This window comes from Sinocyclocheilus anshuiensis, unplaced genomic scaffold (assembly GCF_001515605.1).
Source record: "Sinocyclocheilus anshuiensis isolate Anshui unplaced genomic scaffold, SAMN03320099.WGS_v1.1 scaffold409, whole genome shotgun sequence".
NCBI classification, from domain to species: domain Eukaryota; kingdom Metazoa; phylum Chordata; class Actinopteri; order Cypriniformes; family Cyprinidae; genus Sinocyclocheilus; species Sinocyclocheilus anshuiensis.
The window spans coordinates 276401-301901 of NW_015540855.1; the positions used below are offsets into that span (position 1 = coordinate 276401).

The 25501-nt window shown below is 36.8% G+C and overlaps 2 protein-coding genes and 1 pseudogene across 3 annotated transcripts; 2 read left to right on the forward strand and 1 right to left on the reverse strand.

The window, feature by feature from the left end:
- The first annotated feature begins 1399 nt into the window (after nt 1-1399).
- On the forward strand, nt 1400-13235 carry cdh17 (cadherin 17, LI cadherin (liver-intestine)). Of its 2 annotated transcripts, none has more exons than XM_016485297.1 (19): nt 1400-1459; nt 3726-3788; nt 4365-4460; nt 4630-4764; nt 5211-5349; nt 5638-5796; nt 5924-6082; nt 7872-8071; nt 8225-8353; nt 8514-8658; nt 9394-9609; nt 9693-9769; nt 9877-10068; nt 10176-10420; nt 11295-11425; nt 11499-11717; nt 11829-11939; nt 12718-12834; nt 12914-13235. In XM_016485297.1, the coding sequence occupies exons 2-19, from the start codon at nt 3744-3746 to the stop codon at nt 13000-13002; spliced, it is 2604 nt and encodes an 867-aa protein (XP_016340783.1). In that variant the 5' UTR covers nt 1400-1459; nt 3726-3743; the 3' UTR covers nt 13003-13235. The 2 variants fall into 2 exon arrangements, with proteins under 2 accessions (XP_016340783.1, XP_016340784.1); XM_016485298.1 differs by lacking the exon at nt 1400-1459 and adding an exon at nt 3339-3374.
- A 6941-nt stretch (nt 13236-20176) lies between these two features.
- LOC107687812 (pyruvate dehydrogenase [acetyl-transferring]-phosphatase 1, mitochondrial-like) lies at nt 20177-25332 on the reverse strand. Its single transcript, XM_016485278.1, has 2 exons — nt 25158-25332; nt 20177-23760 (listed from the first exon to the last, which is right to left on the reverse strand). The coding sequence occupies exon 2, from the start codon at nt 23740-23742 to the stop codon at nt 22183-22185; it is 1560 nt and encodes a 519-aa protein (XP_016340764.1). The 5' UTR covers nt 23743-23760; nt 25158-25332; the 3' UTR covers nt 20177-22182.
- LOC107687820 (zinc-binding protein A33-like) overlaps nt 23922-25501 on the forward strand; it is a 10599-nt pseudogene continuing 9019 nt past the window's right edge.

Here is a 25501-nt window from a genome sequence, read left to right on the forward strand (position 1 = left end):
AATGCATTTAACCTGCAATTACAAATGCATAAATAATGTTTTGATATATTAAACATAAAACGTTGAATACTGATAATTGAAATGATTTAAAACATAAAAAAAATCAACAACAAAAAAAAGAAAAGAAAGAAAAAGACGAAATGTGAAATTAAAAGCGCCAGCAGGTGGCAGCAAATCACTGTTAATAAGTGAGTCATTGCGATTGAACCGAATCATGTAAACGCTTGATTCATTCAAGAACGAAACACCGTCATGTTGCTCAGAGACACAAAACAGCGCTGTGGCTGTATTCGGAATGATAGATTTTCACTGACAGCCCAAATTTAGCCTCGTTTTAGCCTAGACGTCTAGGCTATATTTAGACGTCTAATAGACGTTTTTTAAACGCAAAATTGCTTGCTGGGAAGTATCGTCGCTCCTAATCTTAACCTTTACCCTCTTACTTATTCTCCATTGTGCTGATACGGCTGCATAATAATTAGTCAGTGGAAAACCATGGGAAATTCTTGAGTAACTACCACTCAAGGTGCCTTTAACCTGAGACATTTACATGGAAGGGGTCACTTTTACAGGAAGTGATTAAAATAGATTTTTCAGAAGTTAATATCTTACAGTATTCATATCCATATTTGCTTTATTTTATGTGTGTTGCCGAGAAAAAGTGTGCCGTCACTCGCACCTGTAAAAACAGATGTTTCAAATCATTCTGTCCTTGTATTTAAAAGATTACGTTTAAAAAATGTTTCAGTTGTTTTTGTCAATAGAGCGAAAGTTAATGGGGTCCAAAACAACATCATCTTTTGTGTTCCACAGAAGAAAGAAAAGCCATGCAGGTTTGGAACGAAACAATATAAGGGTAAGTAAATAAAGTTTATTTTTAAGTGTCATTGCTGAATAGCTCAGAAGTTCTATCTAATGTATTCATTTTCAGTATCGAGACGAAACTGAGAAACCTGCACAACCATGCCAGAGTCTGTCAAAAGGTCAAGGATCAAAGATTGCAGGCCTGTATTACTCACGATTGTGAGCACACAGCTGTGTGAAGGTGACCTTTACGCTCTGTAGGAATATACAGTGATTTTCATCCATCACACAGCTTGTTTTCAGATATATTTTTCTCTTTTTGTCCAAGCTTGTCCTCAGAATTCTGCTTTGTCCTTATCATCTTGCATAGAATTTACTGAAGACCCCTGATTACAGAGGAAGATTTTTGATGCATTTTCGTTTTGTGTCCTTTTAATTAAACGCTTGATGTTTACACATTAACACATCCACCAATCCAGTACACTATTTGCCAAACGGTACCATAAAATACCTTAAATTTACAGTCTACTCCCCTGAGCGGTGAATCAGTAGATAATGATTAGGCTCAATAAAGCAGAGTTAAACTTTGACTTAAGCAGGAAGCACTTCAAGACTGAAACGCTCAGTCTTTTGAGGAGAGGAGCTCTGCTGACAGGTCTGTGTCTCTTATCCTTTCATTTATATCTTCTTATAGTTGAGTTTATCGAGTTTAAGCTGATTTTAAAAGTATATGTTATTAGTTACCAATATGTCATTTGCATTGAAATGTTGCTTTCGAGGCCTATGTTAGGTTATGATCTTGTTTGCCTTTGCTCAGTGCGTTCAGAAGGGTGTTGACCAGCTTATGTGGAAGGGCATTTAAAGATATCGAAACTTGCTGTAGCATCGTAGGTGCGAACTTATTTCTGAGCACATTTGCTAGATGAACATGTATTTATGATGTTTTTTGATATTGTTCCTTGATACTAGAAACTTTACCGTAGTTGGAGGCATCTAGCCTAATGTTAATGGATTATTGTTGCATTTTTATTTCTTGTTAGAATATCCAAGTTTTGATTTAAATCAAAAGTTTAAAAAGTCAAAACAATTCTGAAAGAAATTGTTCACATTTGCTTTATTCTAATTCTTATGGCTGCTACTGGTTGAGCTGATATTTATAACAGAACATGAGTATTGATTTTAGCTTATGCACCAGAACGTCCCGATTCATTAAATATGTTGACACAAAGATATAAAAAACCCAATAATATCAACCAGCATACCTGTATATTGTGTCGATCAAGGGTTTTAAGCAAAAGAACTAAAGTAGCTTATCAGAGGTCACATTAACTTCAATGTCACCTTGTGTCGCATCTGTCTCAAGGCGTGTCTGTCTTTCACAATAGATCTGACCGATATAACCGAAATAAAATTCCAGTATCAGTAAAGCACTAAACCTTACAGCTTATTTCAATACAATATTTCATTAAAACTGCCGTCACAGCTTAATCTACTCTTGGACCCAAACTGCGACTAACACAGTCAGATTAATCTAGAGATCTTTATCTCTTTACACACATTATAGCCCGGTTTCACAGACAGGGCTTAGACTAAGCCAGGATTAGGTCATAGTTCAATTAGGACATTTAAGTAATTTTTATGAACGTACTTAGGAAAAAAAACATTACTGGTGTGCATCTTGAGATAAAACAAAGGCACTGTGATCAGATAAACAGTTCTAGATAAATCTGTTTATTGAGGGCTGAAGTATGGAGCCACACCTGTAAACAACTTCCTTTATTGATCCATGGTCTGCAACTTACTTTCATTTACTAAGTGTTTAATAATTGTCCCATGTTTACTTGAATGATGTGACTATGATATGTTACACTGAGAAACCAGTACTTTGTTTGCTTTTACAAAGCAAAATTTGCAAATGACAAAGTTAACATTTAATTTTAGAATGAATTGATATTGTATTGGTAATCTAAATCCTGAAAAGACCCTGAAAAATCACTGTACTGTTTCGCTGAATGTATAGCAATTGCTAGGTACAAAATGTCAGACACTTTACAGGCTATATATATATATATATATATATATATATATATATACACACACATACATACATACATACACACACATTTCTTTCTTGAACATTTAATTTGAATGTTTTGCCCCTTCCTCTTTTCAGATGTGTGGATCTGCAAGTACATAATATTATATATTTAAAAGTCTTGGCTTTGTAATATAACTGTCAGTACAGGCATTATAAAATCTGATACACTGTGATACAGCAGTGACACACAAAAACACACATGCACACATAGTCAGCGCTGTCTGGCACAGGAGGCACCGCCCACGCTTGAATGCCAAGTGACCTTTAAATAACCTTTTTATGGGCTGCGATTCATGTAAAACACACACACACACCGCCACATGACGAGAGTCATGATGTCACCATCAAATGCCACTCATGCACTATTTTTATGCATATGAGATGCACAGAGGGACTGACAAAATATGCACAAATTAGTCTGATAATAGAGGGAAAAATAAACAGAAAATTCCTGTACACACACATAGGAAAGGTAATCATCATTATATTGCTGAAATATTTGTAATATTTTAAAATGTTACTCAGGACTGGTTGAATAGTATGTTTTGTTAATAATCATTGACTGAAGTTTAACATTAAAGAAGCAGATGGGTCTATTTCCTGACTGGGCAACTTGTAATTAGGCTTTTGTCACACCATGTGGCTCCACTTCATTGCTCAGTTTGCACAGCAGGGGCCATCATGTCAGGAAATAGTCATCTAATAAAGTTATTTGGCAAATAAATGTCACTGCTGTAAATTATAATGGCTTTTGCAGTAACTATAATAAAGGTCCTTTTAATTAAAGGCACCGTTTCGCATGTTGTCATTCCTTTTCCACCAGGTTTTGTTGCCTGGGACCATGAGAGGTGCACATTTGCTACACTTGACCCTTCTCGTCAGCATTGTAAGTGTGTGTGCGAGTAGGATTTTAACTCGGTGACCTTGTAGTGTCCTTACGAACTTTTATTCACTCCATAAATGAGTAACTATGCTGAAGTCCATTTCTCTGCCCACACTCCATTAATCAGTCAAAGACACACAGACATAATCTGGATTCATTCGGAAAGTTAAATGATTTGTTCTACATAAATAATCCACAGATATGGGCAAATATTCAGCAACCTTCAAAGCGCAGATAGGTTTATTGACTTGATATTAAATAATTGACTTTATATTGCAGTAAGACAATAATTATTCAGTTATTTAAAATGTAATTTAAAACTTTATTCAGTTATCTATTAAGAAGTGTGGTCAAATGTTTTAGTATGCAGGGAAATCTCATTCTCGGAAAGAATATTAGCCACTAATGTTGTTCATGACTGTATAGATTGATAACAGACAACATAGCAGTTGGCAATATGCTTATCTATAATGGTGATTTTGCATCAAGTCATTTTAAATTCAGCGACTTAGGGTGTTATTTTTCACATGGCTTCATAATTCTTTTTTCTCTCTCTCTCTCTCTCTCTCTCTCTCTTAGGCTCATGGGATTGGTCTGGAAGACAAAAAGGGGCCATTAGGACATCTAGTTTTAGATGTGCCAGAGGCTACACCTGTGCCCTATCCCATTTACCAGGTACCGTAGGCTCTGTCTTTGTGTTTTAACGGTTAGTTTTGACAGACAGGTTAGTTATGAAGACAGATATAATGCTTACATTTTTATTAGAACATTTTCAGTATCTGTTGTCAGTAATATTTTTGAATGTATTGATTGAAAATATTCTAGAAATGTTTTCTTTGTTCAGTTTACATCTACAGAGGAAGCGGAGACATACCATGTAAGCGGAGAGACCGAAGGAAAGATCAGTATTTCTACAGACGGCTGGCTATTCCTGGAGCAACCTCTGGAATGGAGCCCTGAGAAGAGCCACCATCTAGATGTAATTTATTATTGTATTATGAAATATCACACATAACATGCAAGCACCTGGGTCTTCAAAAAGATACAAAATCCCTACGTTGTTCTTTTCTAGTATGCACAAAGCACATTGTTGATGTATAACATGTCCAGTGATTATTTTTAAGCAACATGGTTTTACATTAAAATTGTATATGGAAAGCCTATATTTTAAATTCTGGTCACTATAAATTTTTCTCGGTATTACATTCAGTAGTTCATTTTAAATTGTTCTGAGGTGTGAAAATTTTTAAAGTACAAATATTCCATTGTAGTCTTTCAGTTAATATGAGGTCATAAAACCACATGATAATTGTATAAAATTATTTTATAAAATTACAGCTTGAAAAATTAAAAACTGACATGTATTGACATCTAAATGTAAATTCCAGTACAAACATATCTAAATATGTGTGTGTTTTTCTTCAGATTGAAGCACGTTCAGCAGATGGTGAAACTGTTGATGGGCCTTACTCGGTTGTCTTGCAAGTTGTGGATATCAACAACAATCACCCTGTCTTTAGTGAGAGTCAGTACAGTGGCCGTGTTAGAGAGCATTCTCCTGCAGGTGAGAAACACACCTATTATCAACGGACATTGAAACTTTAAACTCTAAACCAGGGATCCTAAAATTTGGCCCACGAGATCCACTTTGCTGCTGAGTTTAGCTCTAACCCTAATCAAACACACCTGAGCAAGCTAATTAATGTCTTCAGGATCATTAGAAAATCACAGGTAGGGGAGTTTGATCAGGGTTGGAGCTAAACTCTGCAGCGCATTGGCCCTCCAGGGCAAGATTTGAGGAACCCTGCTCTAAACTGTTCAAACTGTTGTACTTGTAATTGTGTGCGTGCAGGAGTTCCATTCTTGCAGGTGTTTGCTACCGATGCAGACGATCCCAACACATTAAATGCCCAACTTGGATTCAGCATTGTGAACCAAATCCCAAATCCTGGAAATGGTTTTTACTTTGGCATTAACCCGGACAGTGGCGATATCTTTATAACAGAGGAAGGTATGCCAACACATTTGGAACAAAAATAAACACAGAAAAACCCAAACGTGCATATGTTTTGTTGAGTGCCAAACCAGTATTTCTCTTTAAAAGAAGATTGAAAGTGTGTCTTTCTGTTGTTTTGCAGGAGCAGAGTTTCTGAGGGCCAGGCCCACTGTAACGTACAGCCGCGGGGAGGTCCGTGGCAGTCCTGATGTCCTGAAAAAGAAGTTTGAGGACTACTGTATTCCAAGGAACAACATGCCTCTGGAGAACAACCCCTTTTACACATGCGTCGAACGTGCTGGTGAGAACATACAGAAACACACAAAGTGATCATGTTATTTAACACAACTGTATGTAGTTTTGTTTATTTTTTACAGTTAAACAGTTAAGTGAGTGGAATTCATAAATATATCACTGTCGTAATTACAGAGGATAGTTGTACATGTGTATTTGTTGCTGCCATGAAGCAATCCACCCTTTTCACAGATTTTTTTACCCATTCACCAATACTTACCATCAGAATGATTTTGAAATTGATATTTAACAACAAACAAACAAGCAAAAAACAAACAAAAACACCCAAACAGTTGGTTTAACAGTTTTATATAGAAGCTTATTTCAGCCATGGGATAAAAAAATGTAATACAACTTTTTTATCTAAAAATTTAGAGACAAAAAGTCCGAATTGTGAGATATAAATTTGCAATTGCAAGTCTGAATTATGGGATAAAAAGTCCCTTTTTTTAATTCTGTGATAAAAAAAAATGTAATTAGGTGATTAGGTGTCATTGTGTGATGTAAACTTGGAATTCTAAGAAAAACTCAGAATTGTGAGATATTAACTCAAAACTGCAAGACTTAAACTCACAATTCAGAAATTTTTTATTTGGTAATTTGGATGAGTATATCTTTCAATTTATATTTATATGAGTTTATATCATAATTCTTGGGGGGGTAAAAGAAAAAAAAAGGTCAGAATTGTGTTCTTATTGTGAGATAAAAAGTCAGTTACATTTTTTTTTTTTAATTTCTGTGGTGAAAACAAGCTTCCCTTCCATAGATTCCATGGTATTTTGAAAAAGCAGTTTATGTGGTGTACATAATCATGCCAGACTCAGAGACTTGTTTACTAGCATTTCGCTATGAATAACAGAACTTTGATTAAGAAATGTATAAATGGGCCAAATGAAAGCAGTATCTGGGTCTGTCTCCTCTGTTTGTGATCCTCTTTGCGCGAATGAGAGCATGAGGGAGGACAGAACATGTAATTCAGAATAAGACTGAAATGAACGCTACTGATTACAGTGCTCTCACATACACACTCAGATTAAACTGGTGTGTTGATGTCTATGAATGACCACTTCTGTGATTACATTCACTCTGGTGTGTGGAACATGCCACGTGCTGTAAATAAGAACACAGTCATTAACTGTGCTCAAGCAGTGCAGATTACTGTCATCTCAGAAATGAGGCTGGATTTAACCCAGATTACTTCACCATTCAGCATCCACATTACCAGCTCAAATCAATAAACATCATGTGACGAACAGAAATGTGCAGGCCTTTCACTTCATCAGATTATCAAGCTGTGGAATAATATTCTATTGACTGAACCTCACCACTTAAAGGTGAGCACCACAGTGACCTGTCAAATAAATAAATGGACGTGAAATACTCCTGAATTTACATTATTTTATTATGGGAGAATCTCAGCTGTGCTGATGCTCAGATCAAAAATGAAGGGCGCTTTCAAAACAAAGCTTTTACGAATATTTTTTTTTTTTAATAGACAACAATCTCATGAAAACAGCTGCATCTGATATGTAAAAGGTATACGTTTTCATTTCATTTACACCATTTCGACCTGCAGGTGACGACGGCCTGTGGTTTTTCAAGAGCTCTAAAAACTGTGAATCATTTTGAAAGCAACTGGATCAACTGATTTGAGTTAACTGAGTTAAAGCACAACTGCGAGAAACAGTTCAATAAGCAACAGTTAAATGAGCAACATGAATCAGTGTTTCATTAATCATGATTTCATTACTTCAGAATCAGTAATAATTAATGAGTGTTTATTTTGGTATGAGCAGAAAGACGAGAAGTGAATCTTCTTCAAGATCCAGACTATGCGCTGATTGTTCGTGTGGAGGATTTAGGAGGTGGAGCTCCAAACGCTTTGAGCAGCACGACACGGGTCAACATAGCTGTCATTCAAAACCTCTGGGTCAGCCCTGGACCAATCACCATCAGAGAAAATCTGGAAGAGGAGTACCCTATGTATCTTACCACAGTAAGTCTGGATCTAAAAACAATAATGTTACGTTATGCTAGGCAGTGTTACTTTTAATTTTATTCATATGATTTTAAATGATTAATTACATTATTTAGTTTTATTTTATTTTTACTTTTTAATTTATTTATTGTTTGTTTGTTTGTTTTTTAGGTGCGTGCCAATGATCCCACCGCATTGTACAGGCTGGTACAGAAAGAAAGGCTTTCCTTCCCCTTCACCATCAATGAAGATGGAGAAATCTATGTTAGCGCTCCTCTGGATAGAGAAGAGAAAGATATGGTAAATAGAAATGCTTGAGAAACTGAACTAAAAGAGAAAAATACTCAATACCAGTCTGTAAACTACATCGGGGCTTCAACATATTTCACTCCTTATTACATATTGTATAAAACTGAGTGTTGCATTTTATTTTTTACATGTATATGTGTGTGTGTTTTAGTACACTTTAGTGGTCTTGGCAGAAGATGAACAGGGTGTTGAGCTGGAAAAACCCATGGAGATTCATGTGCAGGTGCAGGATGTGAATGATAACCCTCCTGTGTGTGATGAAGCTGTGTTTGAGGTGCAAGAGAATGAGCCCATAGGTAATAATGTGAGACCCTTTATATATACACATACACGCAGTTGGGTTTTCTTTTTTTGTAGGGACTTTGCATAGACATGATGATTTTTATACTGTATAAACTGTATATTCTATCCCCTAACCAACCCTACAGAAAACTTTCTGCATTTTGTATAATTTATAAGCCTGTTTCCTCATGGAGATCAAAAAATTGTTCCCACATGGTAAAAAAAAAATCAGGTTTTATTATCCTTGTGGGGATAACCTGGACCACACACACACTCACATTACATAAATTCAAACCAGGTGCATGTGATAGCACAAATTGACCAAATGCATAAAGAGGGGTCAAAAAGTCTGAGACCACTGGTGAAAAGGCTTCTATTTATACATTTTTTGATGTATTATAATTTTTTTTTAAGAATAATAAACAAATAAATCTGCATAAACATTTCAAAGTCAAACAATTAGCAAACATTCTAAATTCTTAATATGCCATTTTTGTTGTCCTTTTCAAAATTCAATTGAGATTACATGATCAGTGTCACACAAGAGAACAGAATCTCAAACATTCATGTATTTTATGTCATAATGTTTGTTTAAAATGAATTCTTTCAAGATTTGAAACAGATTTTGAATCTCAGACTTTTGGATCCCACTTTCTTGACATGTTTGAAATTATTTGAGTATTTTATTAACTGTTTTATCATTCTCCTTCAATTTTGATCTTGAAATGTTTAATTATATGCTTGTTTAGGTAATCAAATTGGGGTTCTGCCTGCTCATGATAGCGATAAGGAGGGCACACTGAACTCATTATTAGACTACACACTCCTAAGACAGAAGCCTACCAAGCCTTTTGACAGAATGTTCACCATCGACCAAGTCAATGGTGAAATCAAACTGGCAAATAAAAACTTCCAAAGGAAAGAGGTGCCTCAGTATGAGCTCACCTTTAGTGTGACTGATGGAGGTAAACACAACCTGAACTCAAATGAACTGAAAATGAAGAACTTTTTGATGAATGCGCTCCTTAACTTTTGCACTTGTTTGCAGTTTACACCACGGAATGTAAAGCAATCATCAAGGTCATCGACATCAATAACGAGATCCCTGTCTTCGAGAAAAAATATGTATGCATTTTATTTTACTCCTTACATCAATTACATTCTTTCTCCCTGTAGATTATTGAATACATAATCTCTGCTCTGATTCATAACCACCTTCTTCCATGTTGAAGTATGGGACCCACAGTGTTCCTGAACTAGCTGAAGTGGGAACCACTTTGCTCAGCATCAAAGCCACAGATGCAGATGACCCAGGAACGGGAAGCTCTAGGGTGGAGTATCACATCACTGCTGGAGACCCACATAACCTCTTAGCCACTGAGGTTGATGAAGATACTGGAGAGGGCAGAGTCTACATCGCTCGGGTAACAAGACCTCACTCATGAGGAACACATGTTGAAATGCAAAAACTGTTTACATTTCCATTTTATGCTTTTTGCTTTTCTTTATTTTTTATATTCTCAATCTTCAGCCACTGGATTACGAGCTCCAGAGCGTCTTCAACCTTCAGATTGATGCCCGTAATCCTGAGCCCCTGATCGAAGGAGTGGAGTATACTGAAAATGCCACCACATATGTTGTCATTCAGCTGGTGGATGTGGACGAGCTTCCAGAGTTTGAAGTTGAAACTCTTAACGTCAACGTTCCAGAAAACATCACGGTTGGAACCGTAATAATGACAGCTGAAGCCAAGGATCCAGAGGGAAAGACTATCAAGTAATGCTTTGCATTGTGTCTCATACATAATCAGATCATATATGAGATGAGATTGTTTGTTCAAAGTGCTTTGATATTTCTACTTCTGAAGTTGATTGAAGAGCTCTGTTCCAGCTGGTATATGTTGAAACTGATGAAAGAAACAACATAATACTTCGATTTAATTCTGTCTACGCTTGTAACATTTTATGCAATCCCACCTTGGTTACTTAGAACTAGAAATAAAACATTTTTATATTGAGCTAAATATTTTTTTTCGTGTGCTAAAGAAGCAATTTATGAAATAATTGTTGTCAGGTTTATTGGTGCTTTGACATACAGTGGGGTACAAATGTTACAGACCACTACTGAAGACACTATTTTACAGTAATAATTCAATATAGATTCCAATTTTATGATTAGCACAACTATTTAAGTGAAAAGTTGAACTGAAAAATGTACATATAAATGTTAGAATGTTTTAGTGACAGCAGAAATCCGAGTTTGTGTAAAATGTGATGTTCTCCAAAACTATTTGAAATGATCCAAAGAGCATCTTGTGCTTCAATGGAGCATCTGGAACATCTGGCCTTTTGATTGAAGTTCAAGAGTCCACATGATCAGTGTCCCAACTTTGCATATTTAATTAGTGACCAATCTTCTTTCTACATCAATTTTTAAAATCCTTAATTTTGGGGGGTATATTTAGTTTATATTCATGTGTTTAGGTTTAAATGGAACAACAAATACAATTTTTTCTAAGTGGTCTAAGACTTTTTGACTCCACTGTATGTTATTTACAATAGCTCTCTGGCAGCCAGTAAAATTTAGCATTTTAAGAGCATTCTTAAATGCCTTTTATGCAATTCCTGCATTTAAATGTTCTTTTTGTCAGGTTTAAGATGGAAGGTGATGAACATAATTGGTTGGAGCTGGACGCTGACTCTGGAGAGCTGAAGACTAAAGCTGCTCTGGACAGAGAGACGGTGGAGCAGATTTCTCTCACAATCATCGCTTATGAGACAGGTGAGAAATCAACAGAGTCACTCCAGGTGAGTGGCATTTGATAAATATTACAATCTATTTCTGTTCCTCTCAGAGGGAGACAAGCAGGAGGCTGAGATGAAGGTGGATATTCATCTGCTGGATGTGAATGACAACTACCCTAAACTGCAGAAGACACAGGGCTTCATCTGCGTGCAGGATATGACCCCCTTGACACTCTCTGCTGTAGATAAGGACGCTGACCCCTACGGAGAGCCTTTCACCTTCTCCATTAACCACAAGTCACCAAACTTTGAGATCAAACCTCTGGATGGTGAGCAGATCTTCAGTTAAAAAAAAAAAAAAACAGGCTTACACACAGTATGACTGTTGTATTTAATTTATTTACTGCTGTAACTATGTAAACCTGTTTATGTATCTGCAGGAACCTCAGTGCAGCTGATTTTGAAGAAGAAGCCCTCAAGTGATCTGGATGCCACTGTTCCCATCAACATCAAAGACAACGCTGGGATGGGTATCACTCAAAAGTTTGATGGTAAACTATTTTTTTCCCTTTATTTAATATATGTGACCCTGGACCACAAAACCAGTCTTAAAGGGGTCATATGATGCAATTTCAATTTTTCCTTTCTCTTTGGAGTGTTACAAGCTCTTGGTGCATAAAGAAGATCTGTAAAGTTGCAATCGCTTCGTCATGCCTAGAGCTGATCCATGCTGGTCGCTGAGGAAATTCTTCAACTTCGCGCTGTGGATCGGCGGATCGGCTTTCACCATGGACGAAGCGGAGTCCAGCCCGGGGTCGTCACAATATGGTAAGGGACATAACATTTCCGTCACATGCTTGGGGTATATTTGTAGCAATAGCCAAAAATAAATTGTATGGGTGAAAATTATAGATTTTTCTTTTATGCCCAAAATCATTAGGATATTAAGTAAAGATCATGTTCCATGAAGATATTTTGTAAATTTCCTACCGTAAATATATAAAAACTTAATTTTTGATTAGTAATATGCATTGCTAAGGACTTCATTTGGACAACTTTAAAGGCGATTTTCTCAATATTTAGATTTTTTTGCACCCTCAGATTCCAGATATTCAAATAGTTGTATCTCGGCCAAATATTGTCCTATCCTAACAAACCATACATCAATGGAAAGCTTATTTATTCAGCTTTCAGATGATTTATAAATCTCAATTTTGTAAAATTGACACTTAAGACTGGTTTTGTGGTCTAGGGTCACATATAACATTCTAACATCTAGCATGATGTTCTAACATCTCATTTGAGATTTCTTTCTTTCTTTTTTCTTAGTGCGTATATGTAACTGCACTAAATTGGGCTACTGTTACATCGAGCCAGCAGCTCACAGCTGGAAGATGGGCATGAGCGGCACCATCGGCATCCTGGCAGGAATATTCGGCTTCATCAGTAAGACTTATATGTTTAATTTTGCTCTATTTAAGACTAAAAAGAAGCAAACTGAGAAAAAAAAATTTTTTCCTTCCAGCTTTGTTCCTGATCATTGTAATCTACCGAATCAAGAAGAAGGATCAGCAGAGAGCAGAAACTTCTGGAGAGACTAAAGCAATGCTCTAGAGTCAGGATAACATGCCAACTGTAAACATAATTCGGTACACAACCCAGGCAGAATGACATCCATGACCCTCAACATACACACCTTTATTTTCCTTTATTAAGTGGTTGTGCTGCTTCTTTTCATTTTTAAAACACTTTTTATTAACATTAAATATTCATGTTCAATGTTTTAACAGTTACATATTCACCATGTGGCCTGCTGATATATTAAGTATTTAATATATACTTATACACACTCCACGAAGACGCTGTTGCTCATGATGCCCGAAATCGCAAACTCTTTGAAATTTAAAAATATATATATATATATATTGCCCCCCAAGTGTTTTCTTGGAATTTTAAACATCTTTGTGGTATATTTTTGGTACAAAGAGTACAGAATGTTGTATACAGTATGTTTTCATATTTCAAATGGATTAAACCTATAAAAATGTAAATCTTATATTTATTCCCCATTGTCCAAGAATCAACTAAAATGTGTAAAAATCTTTCCATGTGATATTTTTTGTTTTTGACATTTCTCCTAGAAAATGTCTTGTGCAGGTCAAAGGTCAGGTTCTATTAAATGCCCTTCAGTTCTGCAGTGTAAGAAGGCATAAAAATCACAGAATGACAACATTTTTGCCTATTTGACTTGTAGAAAACCAAAATTGTTCATTCTGTAAATAAAGTTCTACTTTGACCCAGATACTGTTTTAAATTTTTTTTATATATATATAGAGAGAGAGAGAGAGAGAGAGAGAGAGGAATAAATCCACATTTCCCACAACTTCCCACACTTAAACATGTTAGTATATAAAGTATATTACTATTAACAATATTATTTAAAACCATAAATAAACTAGCTTACAGCATAGCACAAGAAATAGCATTTGAGCATTATGGAAATTTTTCAAGAGAAATAATTGTAATGAGTAAAGACTTGTTCAATGCTTCTTACATAATTCTTATATAATTGTATGTCTTGTGTTTCTATAAAGTGTTATCATAGATTGCAGATCTTGAAAGAGACAAATGTTACTGTCAAGAAGAGAATATGAAATACCAGAGACAAATCAAACAAATTAGAGATGCCGAAAACTCACTCATAAATTCTCAGTCTGTATCACTAGTCTGTGAGTCTTCATGCTGATCTATTACTTTCATATTCTTCAGTTTCTAAGCAACGTTCCATAACAAACACACAAAACCAAGAGGAGAGTGCACTGACTGAGATGTGGTGGGGGGTCTGTGGAGCATGTCACGGGGGAATAGTAAAAAACATGGTTATACCTTTTGTTTGATATTAGCCAGATCTCATCCGACGGGGGTTCTATGTCCATTTTTGGAGTCAGACACACACAGTGCTACTTGTCTTCTTGCACTCTGATGTCAGGGGTGACAATTAGTTGAGAGTGCAGAGTTGTGTGTTTACATGATCAACTTGGGGAACTGAGAAAACACAGTGTGATAAAATGTAAAAATATATTATTTTTTAAACTTTTAGGATTCAATACAAAGTATAGCTATTTTTAATCTTCAGCATGGCAAAATACTTCTAAAATGTAGAGCTTCATCCATAAACACGTGTCCCGGTATTATACGAGACAGAAGTTGGATTTTGTTGGCAAAATGTACATTTTAAAGAGACTCTGGAATACTTTATTTTGACTGGTCACTTGCTGCATTTTTCTATTTTTTCCCCCTTCACGGCATTCAGTGGTATTTGCCATTGTACATGAAAAATATATTTTAATAATAAATTAAACTTTTCGTGTCACTCGTAAAAAGCTTCGCTTGCGAGCTTTGTCATTTCATACAAATGCAACTGCCGCCATGTCTTATCGACTGTTGTGAAAATGACCTCGCGGCACTTGCTGTAATATCGTTGCAAACCGCGGAGTTCGGTTTGTTGCTATAGGCTATTTTAGTACATTCTGCTATTTTCACTTAGCGGACACTTTAAGATAATTTACAGGTAAGATTAAATACTTTAAACTCAAATCAATATTTAATGTCTACGTATTTATATATTTGTTGAGTAGCCCTGTAATGAGCGGGATAATGTAACGTTAACGTGGTGAACGTGATTTTCACAGAGTGCAATGTTCCTGGATCAACATCCATGTTGATCCTGGAACAATATTCCAATCAACCAATTGAGGGATAAGTTAACAGGAAATGTCCATTTTAGACTTACAACCAGAGTTGGGTGCTTCTACACCCTTGTTATTCAACTATCATTTCCTTCTGATTTTAGGGATAAATTATGGGTAGGGTTAGGTTTAGGGGTGGGGATAGGGTTAGGTCTATATTTTTGGACAATAATGTTGATCCAGGATCAACAAAAGATGTTAATCCAAGAACATGTCTTACTTGGCAAAATCACTGTGACCAACGTAACGTAACGTTACAGTCCACAAAAGGTACTTAAAGATTGAAAATTCAATTCATTCAATTTACAATAACAGAACAATTCAATTTAATAAAACTTTAGCCTACTTCTTCTTTTATATGCTTACAGCACCACTTGGTTTGCTGTTGTCAAGCTAGACTATAGACTCAGAAGATCTGTATTCCTTCACTGGATTTTCCACAAGCTAACAGAGAAAAAGTTGATCAGATGGATTGACAGATGAGCATCGCTCCTCTCTTGACCTTGCCCGTGACTGGAAAATGGACAGATGGATGAATGAGTGAGTGGTAGTTAGATTGATGTCTGTCTAGTTCCCCTGGTCTTGTTGTCTAACCATCTGATCATTCCTCAACGTCTGACTCTGTCTCTCCCACACAACATGTGTTGTCATGGTAACAGCCAAAATCATAGAAACAGGAACAAGTTGATTCCTTTTCTTATACCACATGCATGCATCTTTTAGGCAGTTTAGACCCTCTGCCAAAACACGAACCAAACAAATTGTTATGAGATGCAGAGCCAAACTGAGAATACATTAAAATCATAACAGTGTCAACTGACTCATCCATAGCCCAGCACTAACACACCAGTAATACAGAGCACCCCATCCGCACATGTTCATCCAGAGGCTTACGGAGTGCTCAATGTGCAGCAAGAGCACATGCACATGTTTCCTTCATCTGCTTAGAGCAATACGACCATCTATGGGCACTCTGCAATTAATGGAGGTATCAAATTAATTATAGGCCCCAGAATATTTTAATGAAATATTTGCCTCTGCAAGAGAATAGGGGAGTCTGGTAAGTCTAAAAAGAAACTAATGAAAGCAAGTGCACTGCTTTTTAAAACAAATTTCTGAAAGTGAATACTAGTGTGAATGACAATAGTACTGCCAAAAGTCATCTCCAGTGGGGTCCGACCTATCATTTAAACCTGGAAATTAGCACAAAAAAAAAAAAAAAAAATCTAAATAAAAAAACAAACATGATGTAAAATTGAATATTTAAGATTAATTACATTAAAGGTATTTATTGCATTGATACTAACAAGAGATATCAAATTTTCATCTGCTCACAGACAGCTAAAAAACAATGTAGGAAGAAGAAAAAATTTATATATATTTAATTTAATATGTCACTAATCAAATAAAAACATTTGAGAATGTTATTTATTTATTTATTGCACGAGACAAACCTTGTATAATTTACAATATGGAAAAGTCAAGCAGATTGTTGCCAATGTGTAAAAAGCTATATTTATATGAGCTACATTTTCATTTATTTAATAAACAGTTTCAGTTTTGACTCTTATAATGATAAAGCAACAAAACAAAATATAACCAAACTATCTTACTTACTACTGCCAAAGGTCATTTTTGATTCACCTAATCCTTTAAAGGGGTCATATGATGTTGCTAAAAAGAACATTATTTTGTGTATTTGGTGTAATGAAATGTGTTTATGCGGTTTAAGGTTAAAAAAACACATTATTTTCCACATACTGTACATTATTGTTTCTCCTCTATGCCCCGCCTTTCTGAAACGTGTCGATTTTTACGAAGCTCATCGGTCTGAAAAGCGAGGTGTGCTCTGATTGGCCAGCTATCCAGTGCGTTTGGCCGAATACCTCAAGCGTGTGACGGAAATGTTACGCCCCTCACCATACTGTTGATGCCGTGTCCCGGCCGGAGCGACGAGACAAAAACATTAAAACCCATTATAAACAAGGCATTTGTTGCATCCAGGGGGGACATAATTACGGATTATAATGACTTATACTGTCTTTTTACGCGTTGAGACTTTAGTCTTTGCAACTTTACAGGTCTTCTTTATGCACCAATAGCTTGTAACATTTCAAAGAGAAAGGAAAAATTGAAATCGCATCAAATGACCCCTTTAACTGTCTTGTGTTGTAAAGATAACATTTATCAAATGTGCAGTTACTAGATCCTCTCTAACATTTACTTGGGATCTGTTTTCCAACAGTTGTAGAGATAATATTCATAATATAAAAAGTTATCCACATGCCAACAGCTATATCAGTTTAACCACTCATCTTAATTGTTAAATTAATTATAGAGAATTCTAGAGGGAATGATTAGCATATGGATTATCATCAGTTGAATGTTTAGTCTAATTATGGCTGAAGCATCTTTGAACGTAGAACTATTACAATGAAGTAGGGCTGTCAAAAAAATTCGAATTTCGAAAATTCGTCGAATTTAAAATAAAAATGTTGCATTCGAATTTTAGGTGTGCGTTAAGGAGGCAGCCTTATCAGCGGCTCACGAGATGCGATGACGATGTAAGTGTCGCTGCATTATAATGTTTTTGTTAGCCTATCTAGTTGAAGCCACTGGATGCGGCGCTGCTGCTGCGTTGTTCATTAAAAATATAGCGGAAAAAGAGAACATCAATGCGGAGAAGATCTTGTTTACATCAAAACCGAAACCAAGCCGTTCACACTAGTGATGTCCGGTTCGCGAACGAATTGTTCGATTTAACCGGTTCTTCTTAGTGAACCGGTTGAACCAGTTCACCAAATCTGAAATTATGCATTTTAAATTCGAATATAATATGAATTTTGATAATATTTAAGTACAATGTACATTCGAATTTAGTTTTTCAGCCATTTTGACAGCCCTACAATGAAGTGATAACCTATACAAAAGAAGAGCAGAGTATGTAGGCCTATTTGTTTATTACTTATTTGTTCTTGACTACATTTAGATTCTCCTATTTAAACTATATGATGGATGCATGGATTTTTATGTACTATTTATCTTTCAATATAGTCTACTCCAGTTAACTGATAACTATGGAACAGGAACAGAACTGTGATGTAGAAAATATCAGTGCATTTAAATAGCTAAATGTCCAATTTAAATGAACAGTTCTGATTGACAGAATGAGTCAGTGGAACTGATGAGTTTTTCTGGCTATTGAGTGGAGGAAGATGTCTGGTGTGGGAATGAATCATCATGCTTACAGTAATATCACTCTCACTCCAGTCAATCTGGCCACTGTCCTGGAAAAAAAAAAACAGCGAATAAATATTAAATAATATCAAATCTGCTGTTACAGCTCTACTTGCTGCAAAAATTAAATAACACCCAGAAAAAAAGTCTATCAGATAGCCTATTTGACCAGCCATAACATTCTATATATAGGTGAGGACGTGCATGAACCCAGAGCTGGATTGAGGTCAAAATTTCATGGCATATTGAAGTTTGTTCAAAGTCCTTTATACAGTTTCTGGTTTGTCGTGTTGCAAATAAAACCAATATTTATACAGTAAAACAAGCAAGACAGATTTGCGTCAACGTCATTATTTACTGTCAATCGGTCAACTATCCCCCGTAGATCAGTCAATCATCTCAAGCGTATGTACAGATAATTTACACGCACCTTAGGCAATATACACCACATGCATTATGTTACAGATATAAAAAGTGTATTATTGTCTTTCAAGCTGTAGTGTATTTCATGTGTAAATTTTAAGTGGTTTCGATAAGCTACTCTACAGCCGTACCAGCCTTTTCCGTTTGTTGACGATTAGCGCCATCAGGTGGAGAATTGGATTACATGCAAATAACACAATTAAAACCTCGTTTCTTTATTTACTTCTTTTATACTGAATTAATTCCCACGATTTCTAATGTTACGAGAATCCAGGCTGTGTCTGCAAACTTTTTGGATGTCTTCATTAGTTTTGTAAACGCAAACACACCTCCTCCAGAGTCAAATATTCTGTCAGAGTGACATAAGGATTATTTACTGTTTATTTGGCCAAGGGCCTCTTGGTGGATGAAGAATATTGCATATTAAGCCTCGTCTAAAATAACGTATATAGTACCATATTAATACACCACTGTTTAAAAGTTTGAGGTCAGTTTTTTTAATTCCTTGAAAGTACTTTCATTAAGGCTGCATTAAATTGGTCAGACCTTTCTATTTTTATTTTATTTTTTACATAAGATGTATCTTTCAAATAAATGCTGTTCTTTTAAACTTGACATTTTCACAAAAATGTTGAACATTGTTAATAAGAAATGTTTCTTGAGCAGCATATTAGAATGATTTCTGAAGAAGCATGTGACACTGAAGGATTCAAATTCGTTTCCCAAACAACAATTTAGATAAATATCACTTCTATGAACTTATATACCAGAGTAATGGCTGCTAAAACTTCAGTAGTCTTGGTGAGAATAAGAGGCTTATTTCAAAAACATTTAAAAATCATCCAGACTCCAAACTTTGAAAGGGTATTGTCAGAATAATGAACAACCTGGCTGTGGGCGTTTGGCAAGGACATTACATTTGTAAGTCAGGCTCATAGGCCACATAACAACCTTTACTTTGAAACTGCAGATATGCATGTCCAGAACCCACTGAACTCTTGACATTTAAAGTTTCAGAATTGCCATGTCATGATAGAGGCTTATGATAGACTGACCTACTTAGTTTGCCAAATCAGAGACTGTGATCTGACACCATGTTGATTTGACCCCTGACCCTGAGCCAACTGCTCTGTTTGGGCAGCATTCCAAACACACATGAAGTTCAGTTATTCTTACAAATAAATGTGCATTCCTAGAATGAAATGCAGCTTCTGGACAAAAGTCACTTCAACAAAATAAAGTCAGCTTCTTCAACAAAAGTCACCTTGATCTGTTTAGGTCTGCTAGACTGGATTGCTCAGTTTAAAAACTTAGAAACCTTTATTCTGCATGCATTCATTTCAACAAAATACAAAAATTGGACAATACTTACTTGGTTACATTTTTATTAAAACATTTGAAATACAAAAGGCAAGAGTATTTGTAGAAGTCATGCCCATGCACCAGCACATAGTAATATTGTTAAATATACTAAACATTTCAAACTTAACAAGCTGCAGCATACATTTACTTCCAAGTATAAAGCAGTCTGTATTTACACTTCAGCAAGCCTATAACTTTATTACAGTATTACATTAATAACACTGTTTGCTGACTGACTATCATTCGAAACATTTCATGTGGTAATCAGCTGTTCTTGTGCAAGAGCGGAGAACATAATGAAAACAGGCAAGAAAGCACAATCCCAGAGTTATGGTTTTAAACTTGTTCAATAACCCTCGGACCAAAAAAATGACATTGAACTTAAATTCTAATTTCTATCTTGTGGCCGGTAATCACTTGGAAAAATGTTGTGACACCTGGAAAAATACTTAGAAACCAAATGAATTACTTTGGAAACACAATCAAAAAATCCTTCAGGTTCACATTTCCCCATTGTAGTGTAATCATATAGGTATGTTTGCGTCTTATAAGAAGTGTAAGCATATCTGGTTTGTTGTGTCATTAACCCGTTTCCTTAAATACCTCTCCTTCACCTTTCAGAGAAATTCAGCCCACATCCACACATCAGAAAACCAAACAGGAATTTCAGCAATGGCCAGCAGCATTATAAATAAAAGTTCATTGTCAGAAGGGACTGAGGTAAGAATATTTAAGAAACAGAGAATCTTTTGTGTGCAGTAACAGTTATGTCTTTAATTACATTTTACACGTTAAAAGTGTCAATTTAGGAACAATATGGAACTTCTGCCTTGCTGCAAAAAACAATCAAATGCTGAACTTCTGATTCCACGTACAGGTAAAAAAATAACGCAGACCTCTTTATCAGGACTTTTACAGTAATGAGAAGATAATTTGGTTGTGCAAACCATGTTTTGATGACACTTGAACTCCAAGACATGCTTCATGAAAAACTGTATCTACTAAGGCATGCTGTACAAAAAGAAGAACTTATCAGTCAAATAAAGATAGAATACAAATGGTACTAAAATAAAATAGTTTGCAAGAAAATAAATTCTGAAAAACACACTTCACTACTGCTTTCATGTCCCTGGATAATTAGTGACATTAGCAACTCATTTGGTTCATTAGAACCTAAATAAAACATTAAAGGCATAGTTAACGTAAAAATTAAAATCCTGTCATCATTTACTCACCTTTATGTCATTCTGAAACCTGCAGGACACAAAAAGGCATTATGAGTAACAGTTTGTGTCCATGTAATGAAAGCCAGTGGGGTCCAAAATAACACTGGGCCCCACTGACTTTTAGTCACTGGGACATTTTTCAAATATCTTGTTTTTGAACGTATACAGTCATACAGGCTTGGAATTACATGAATGTGAGTGAACGACAGAATTTTAATTTTTGAGTGTACTGTCCCTTTAAGATAACGTCTCATTTGACATATCCCAGTTACAGAGCACTCCAATTTAAAAGTACATATCTGGACCTATTTTGCTTTCTATCCTCATTCTTTCTCACTCAACATTTAAAAATGACCTTTGCGTTACTTTCCTTTTTCCTTCATTCAAAAATTAAAAGCAAATTTTGGCACAACACAAGCACTATATAAACTCTCTCCTAAGTGCAAAATCTGCTAAACCTACATTAGTACATTTCCAGTCTTGATTTATGGTTTTGTGTTGAATTTTGACGGTTTAATTGTGATAGTAGGTCTGCGGTGAGCTTAGCATAATTCTTTCTGTTTGGCTTAATTCCACATATAACACCGCTCAGATTCCTTTCAAAGGCAGCTGCCATGAATATGTGAAAATAAAAATGAACATAAAAATACACTCAAGAGTAATACATTCCACTGTTATAGATAGGTAACATTTCGCTGTGCTGATATTACTGATAATGCAGTGTGATGAGATTGTGCGTAAGATTAGAATTGATGATGTATGTAACACAGCATGTGAAAGAAAGAGTGTGTCCGCTTCTACTGTCCGCTAATGACGTGTGGGTTAAACTGCACTATAATGATTGTGATATCATCCCTATACATGCGGGCTAATTCCTCTGGCAAGCTTAACATCTTTGACAACCTCTCATGGTCCACCATTCCAAACTCATTATTCCCCACTGCGTGCCGAATCAGGTGCGTAGCCGCATTCTGGTCTTCGAAGGTGGAGGAGATGCGAGCCTTCCTCTCCTGCAACAATCCCTGCATCTGACCCAGGGTCACCTTATAGCCGCCAACACTGACTGGCTGCTGCTGGTGCACTCCAGTGAGATGTTCACCCACAATCCTCACCACCTCCTGCCTGTGTAGCGTTTCCCACAGCCCGTCCGAACCCAGCACCAGGAAACGATCCTGTGGACGAAGGTGGTGTCGCGTCACCTCCGGTTCCGCCGTAAGGTAGGGTGGTGTGTGGTAGTTGGGTGGGATGAACTTGGCGTGCTCATTCTCATGGAGCTGGTCCGGTCCGGACTCAAGAACACGGTGCTGTAGTTCAATGCTCCACTTGAATTTAACATCTCCAAAGGCACGAAATGGCATGAGTAACCCCAACAGTCGATCCTGCTTCACCACACTCTTGGCCTCAGAAAGCGGGTGCTCAGACCGCACACGCTTCATCTCAGATTCATTCTGCGCATTGTGGTCGTTGGTGAGTGTGAGGGCGGAAAAAGAGCCATCAGGTTCTTGTACGCCCAGGACTGCACGGCAATCTCCAGTGTTGGCAATATGCAGCTCATTACCGTCAACGTGTGCAACACATGCAGTAGCGCCTGAGAATGCAACACGGAGCACCCAGTAGTGCAAGAACGCATTTGGGTCGCCAACCTGTGCTTCAAGGGAAATGTCACTGTCCAACCTTTTAAAGGCACTCACAAGAGCTTCAGCAACATCCGGTTGCTCCCCAGGAACGCTCAGATCCAGCAGTTCCTGCCAGTACGTGCGCAAACTGGAGAAGTAGAGCCGTGAAGCTTCCTTGCTGAAGTAGTCGTTGGGATGCTTGTGCCACTGCAATATCGGGTGAAGAGGTCTTCCGCTCTCCACCGCATTCTCCAGCTCCATCAACGTCTCATGTGGCAGTAATGAGACGGCAATGTAATAGAAGAGGCGCTCGGTGAGTGCCTGAGCACATGCACAGCCTGCATGGCCATCAAATACGCCATAAAGCATGCCACGGGTCTGCAAGCATGTTGATGCACTTCGGCGATCCTCAATGGGTGCATTTGCCGGTAGCTGGTTGCTGTCAAAGCCCATGACTGAACTGAGGTTCTTGCCATCAAACTCAGGAACTTTGAAGCTGTACTCGTTAGCTTTTAGAATGCTGTTAACCTGAGGTGGGGTCAAGTAGTAGGTGTGCCATGCAGGTGAGGTCCTGTATCCCCGCACCTGGTGCCGCCATCTTTGTTCAAAGCTGTGTGGCTGAGTTGCACTGATGCATGGATGAGGAGACCGGCTGCAGTTTTGGCATGTTATGGCTGGCACCAGTATCCGACCAAACCTCCTGCCACGGATGACCCTGAACACCTGGGAGGTAGCAGCCATGATATACCCTCAAAGGACCTGCAGGAAAACCATAGCTCAATTAGAAAGATTAAACAAAACTAAATTTTCACAGTTGTCTAGATTTCAAACAGAGCTATACAAGTAAATCAGTAGTCAGGTTTACAATTTTGACACCTTGATTATCAAGTTCTTGAGTCTTGATGTAGAAGTAACTTCAAATGACTGTAGGTTATACATTTTAAATCATCAGAAGATTACTACAAGGATTAGGTCAAGGCATGGAAAAGCCATTCCATTCAGGATGGGAGAGTGTCCCAAGGCTATTTATAGTCCCATGCTGCCACATTCTTGGCATTGGACACATTGAGTGTCCCACTGGCCTATTACTGTCCCCTGTAACGTTTACCCATTACATAAAGCAAAACTAATGCAACGCAATATACACTGCAATTATTCCCTGCCCTTCAGGTCGGTCTCATTTTTAAAGGAATTTCTGTCAGTGATTATCTTTGCCCAACCCAAATGTTCTTTTGGCATCTGTCGCCATCTTATAGATGTCTAAACACAACACTAAAGTTGTTGTTCTTATTTTCTTGTGATAAGTAAATATAATTTATTATATTTTAGTATAACATATATTATATTTTATCCAGTGGAAACTGATCAGCAATTACTGTTGTAATTATTACTTATTTAGGTGAACAATTACTACTACTTTTAAATCTTACTTTTGTTGTTATTGAAACGTTCGAAAACGCCATTTGAAATGTGTAGGCTATTGTGGAATAGGCTACATTAAAAAAATTATAATTATAATAAATAAAAAATATTTACTTTTTTACGTTTTGTTTTGACTTGAGGTCCTCAAATAAGGGGGCCAGCCCCCCACAAAAAATTAACACCCTTTTGCAAACGGTACTCGCAAATTTAGATTTCCGACAGAATGGATACAGAGGGTTAAATTAAGAGGTGTACTAAAAACAGCTCACGGCTTCACGCGCTCTGTCATTACATGCAGTTCAAATCATGGAGCTACCAGGCGGGTTACTTGAACCATGCCAAATAACAACTATATCAGTTGTAAGAACGATTTTAAATTATAATTTCACAATAAAACGACAGTTGCAAAAAAGGGAAAAGGCTCAGTTGAGCACTACGCCCCGTTCACATAATCCAGTATACATACTCGCTACTAAATTGCCATATTGTTTACATTTGGGTTTGGCAACTTAATTTAGTAGATATCATCGCAGAGAAACGCAATCGGATAAATGTCCCTGTATTTCATGAGGAAAAAAAGCGATTCAGTTAGCGCACACTCCAAACTGCGTTACTGTACCGTGGACAAATATCAAACGCTAATGCATCTAAAATACGCTGTATCATTGCACACTATCGTCGCACGAACTGCATGCGCAACTCATTACAGCCAAACAAAAGATACATATTCTTACCTGAGGATATTAGTGGGTAACTGAGTTTGTGGTCGATGTTTGATCAGGCTACATTAGTTCATATACATTCACCCCGCGCGGATCCTGCGAGCCTAGTTCGCCTCCACTCCCACCGGACAAGATGATTGGTTCACTTACATAGCTGCTTACGTCATCAGAGGTGTAGCTCCGCTTAACCTTTCCTTTTCCGGTAGTTGCCAAAATAATAAATAAATACATGCATACGTATATAAATATACAAGATATATATTAAAACAAACAAACAAATAAATGCCTAAATAAATCTACTAAGAAATGCATAAATAAATATATGCAAAAAGTTTTTGGGGGGGGGGGGGGGGGGG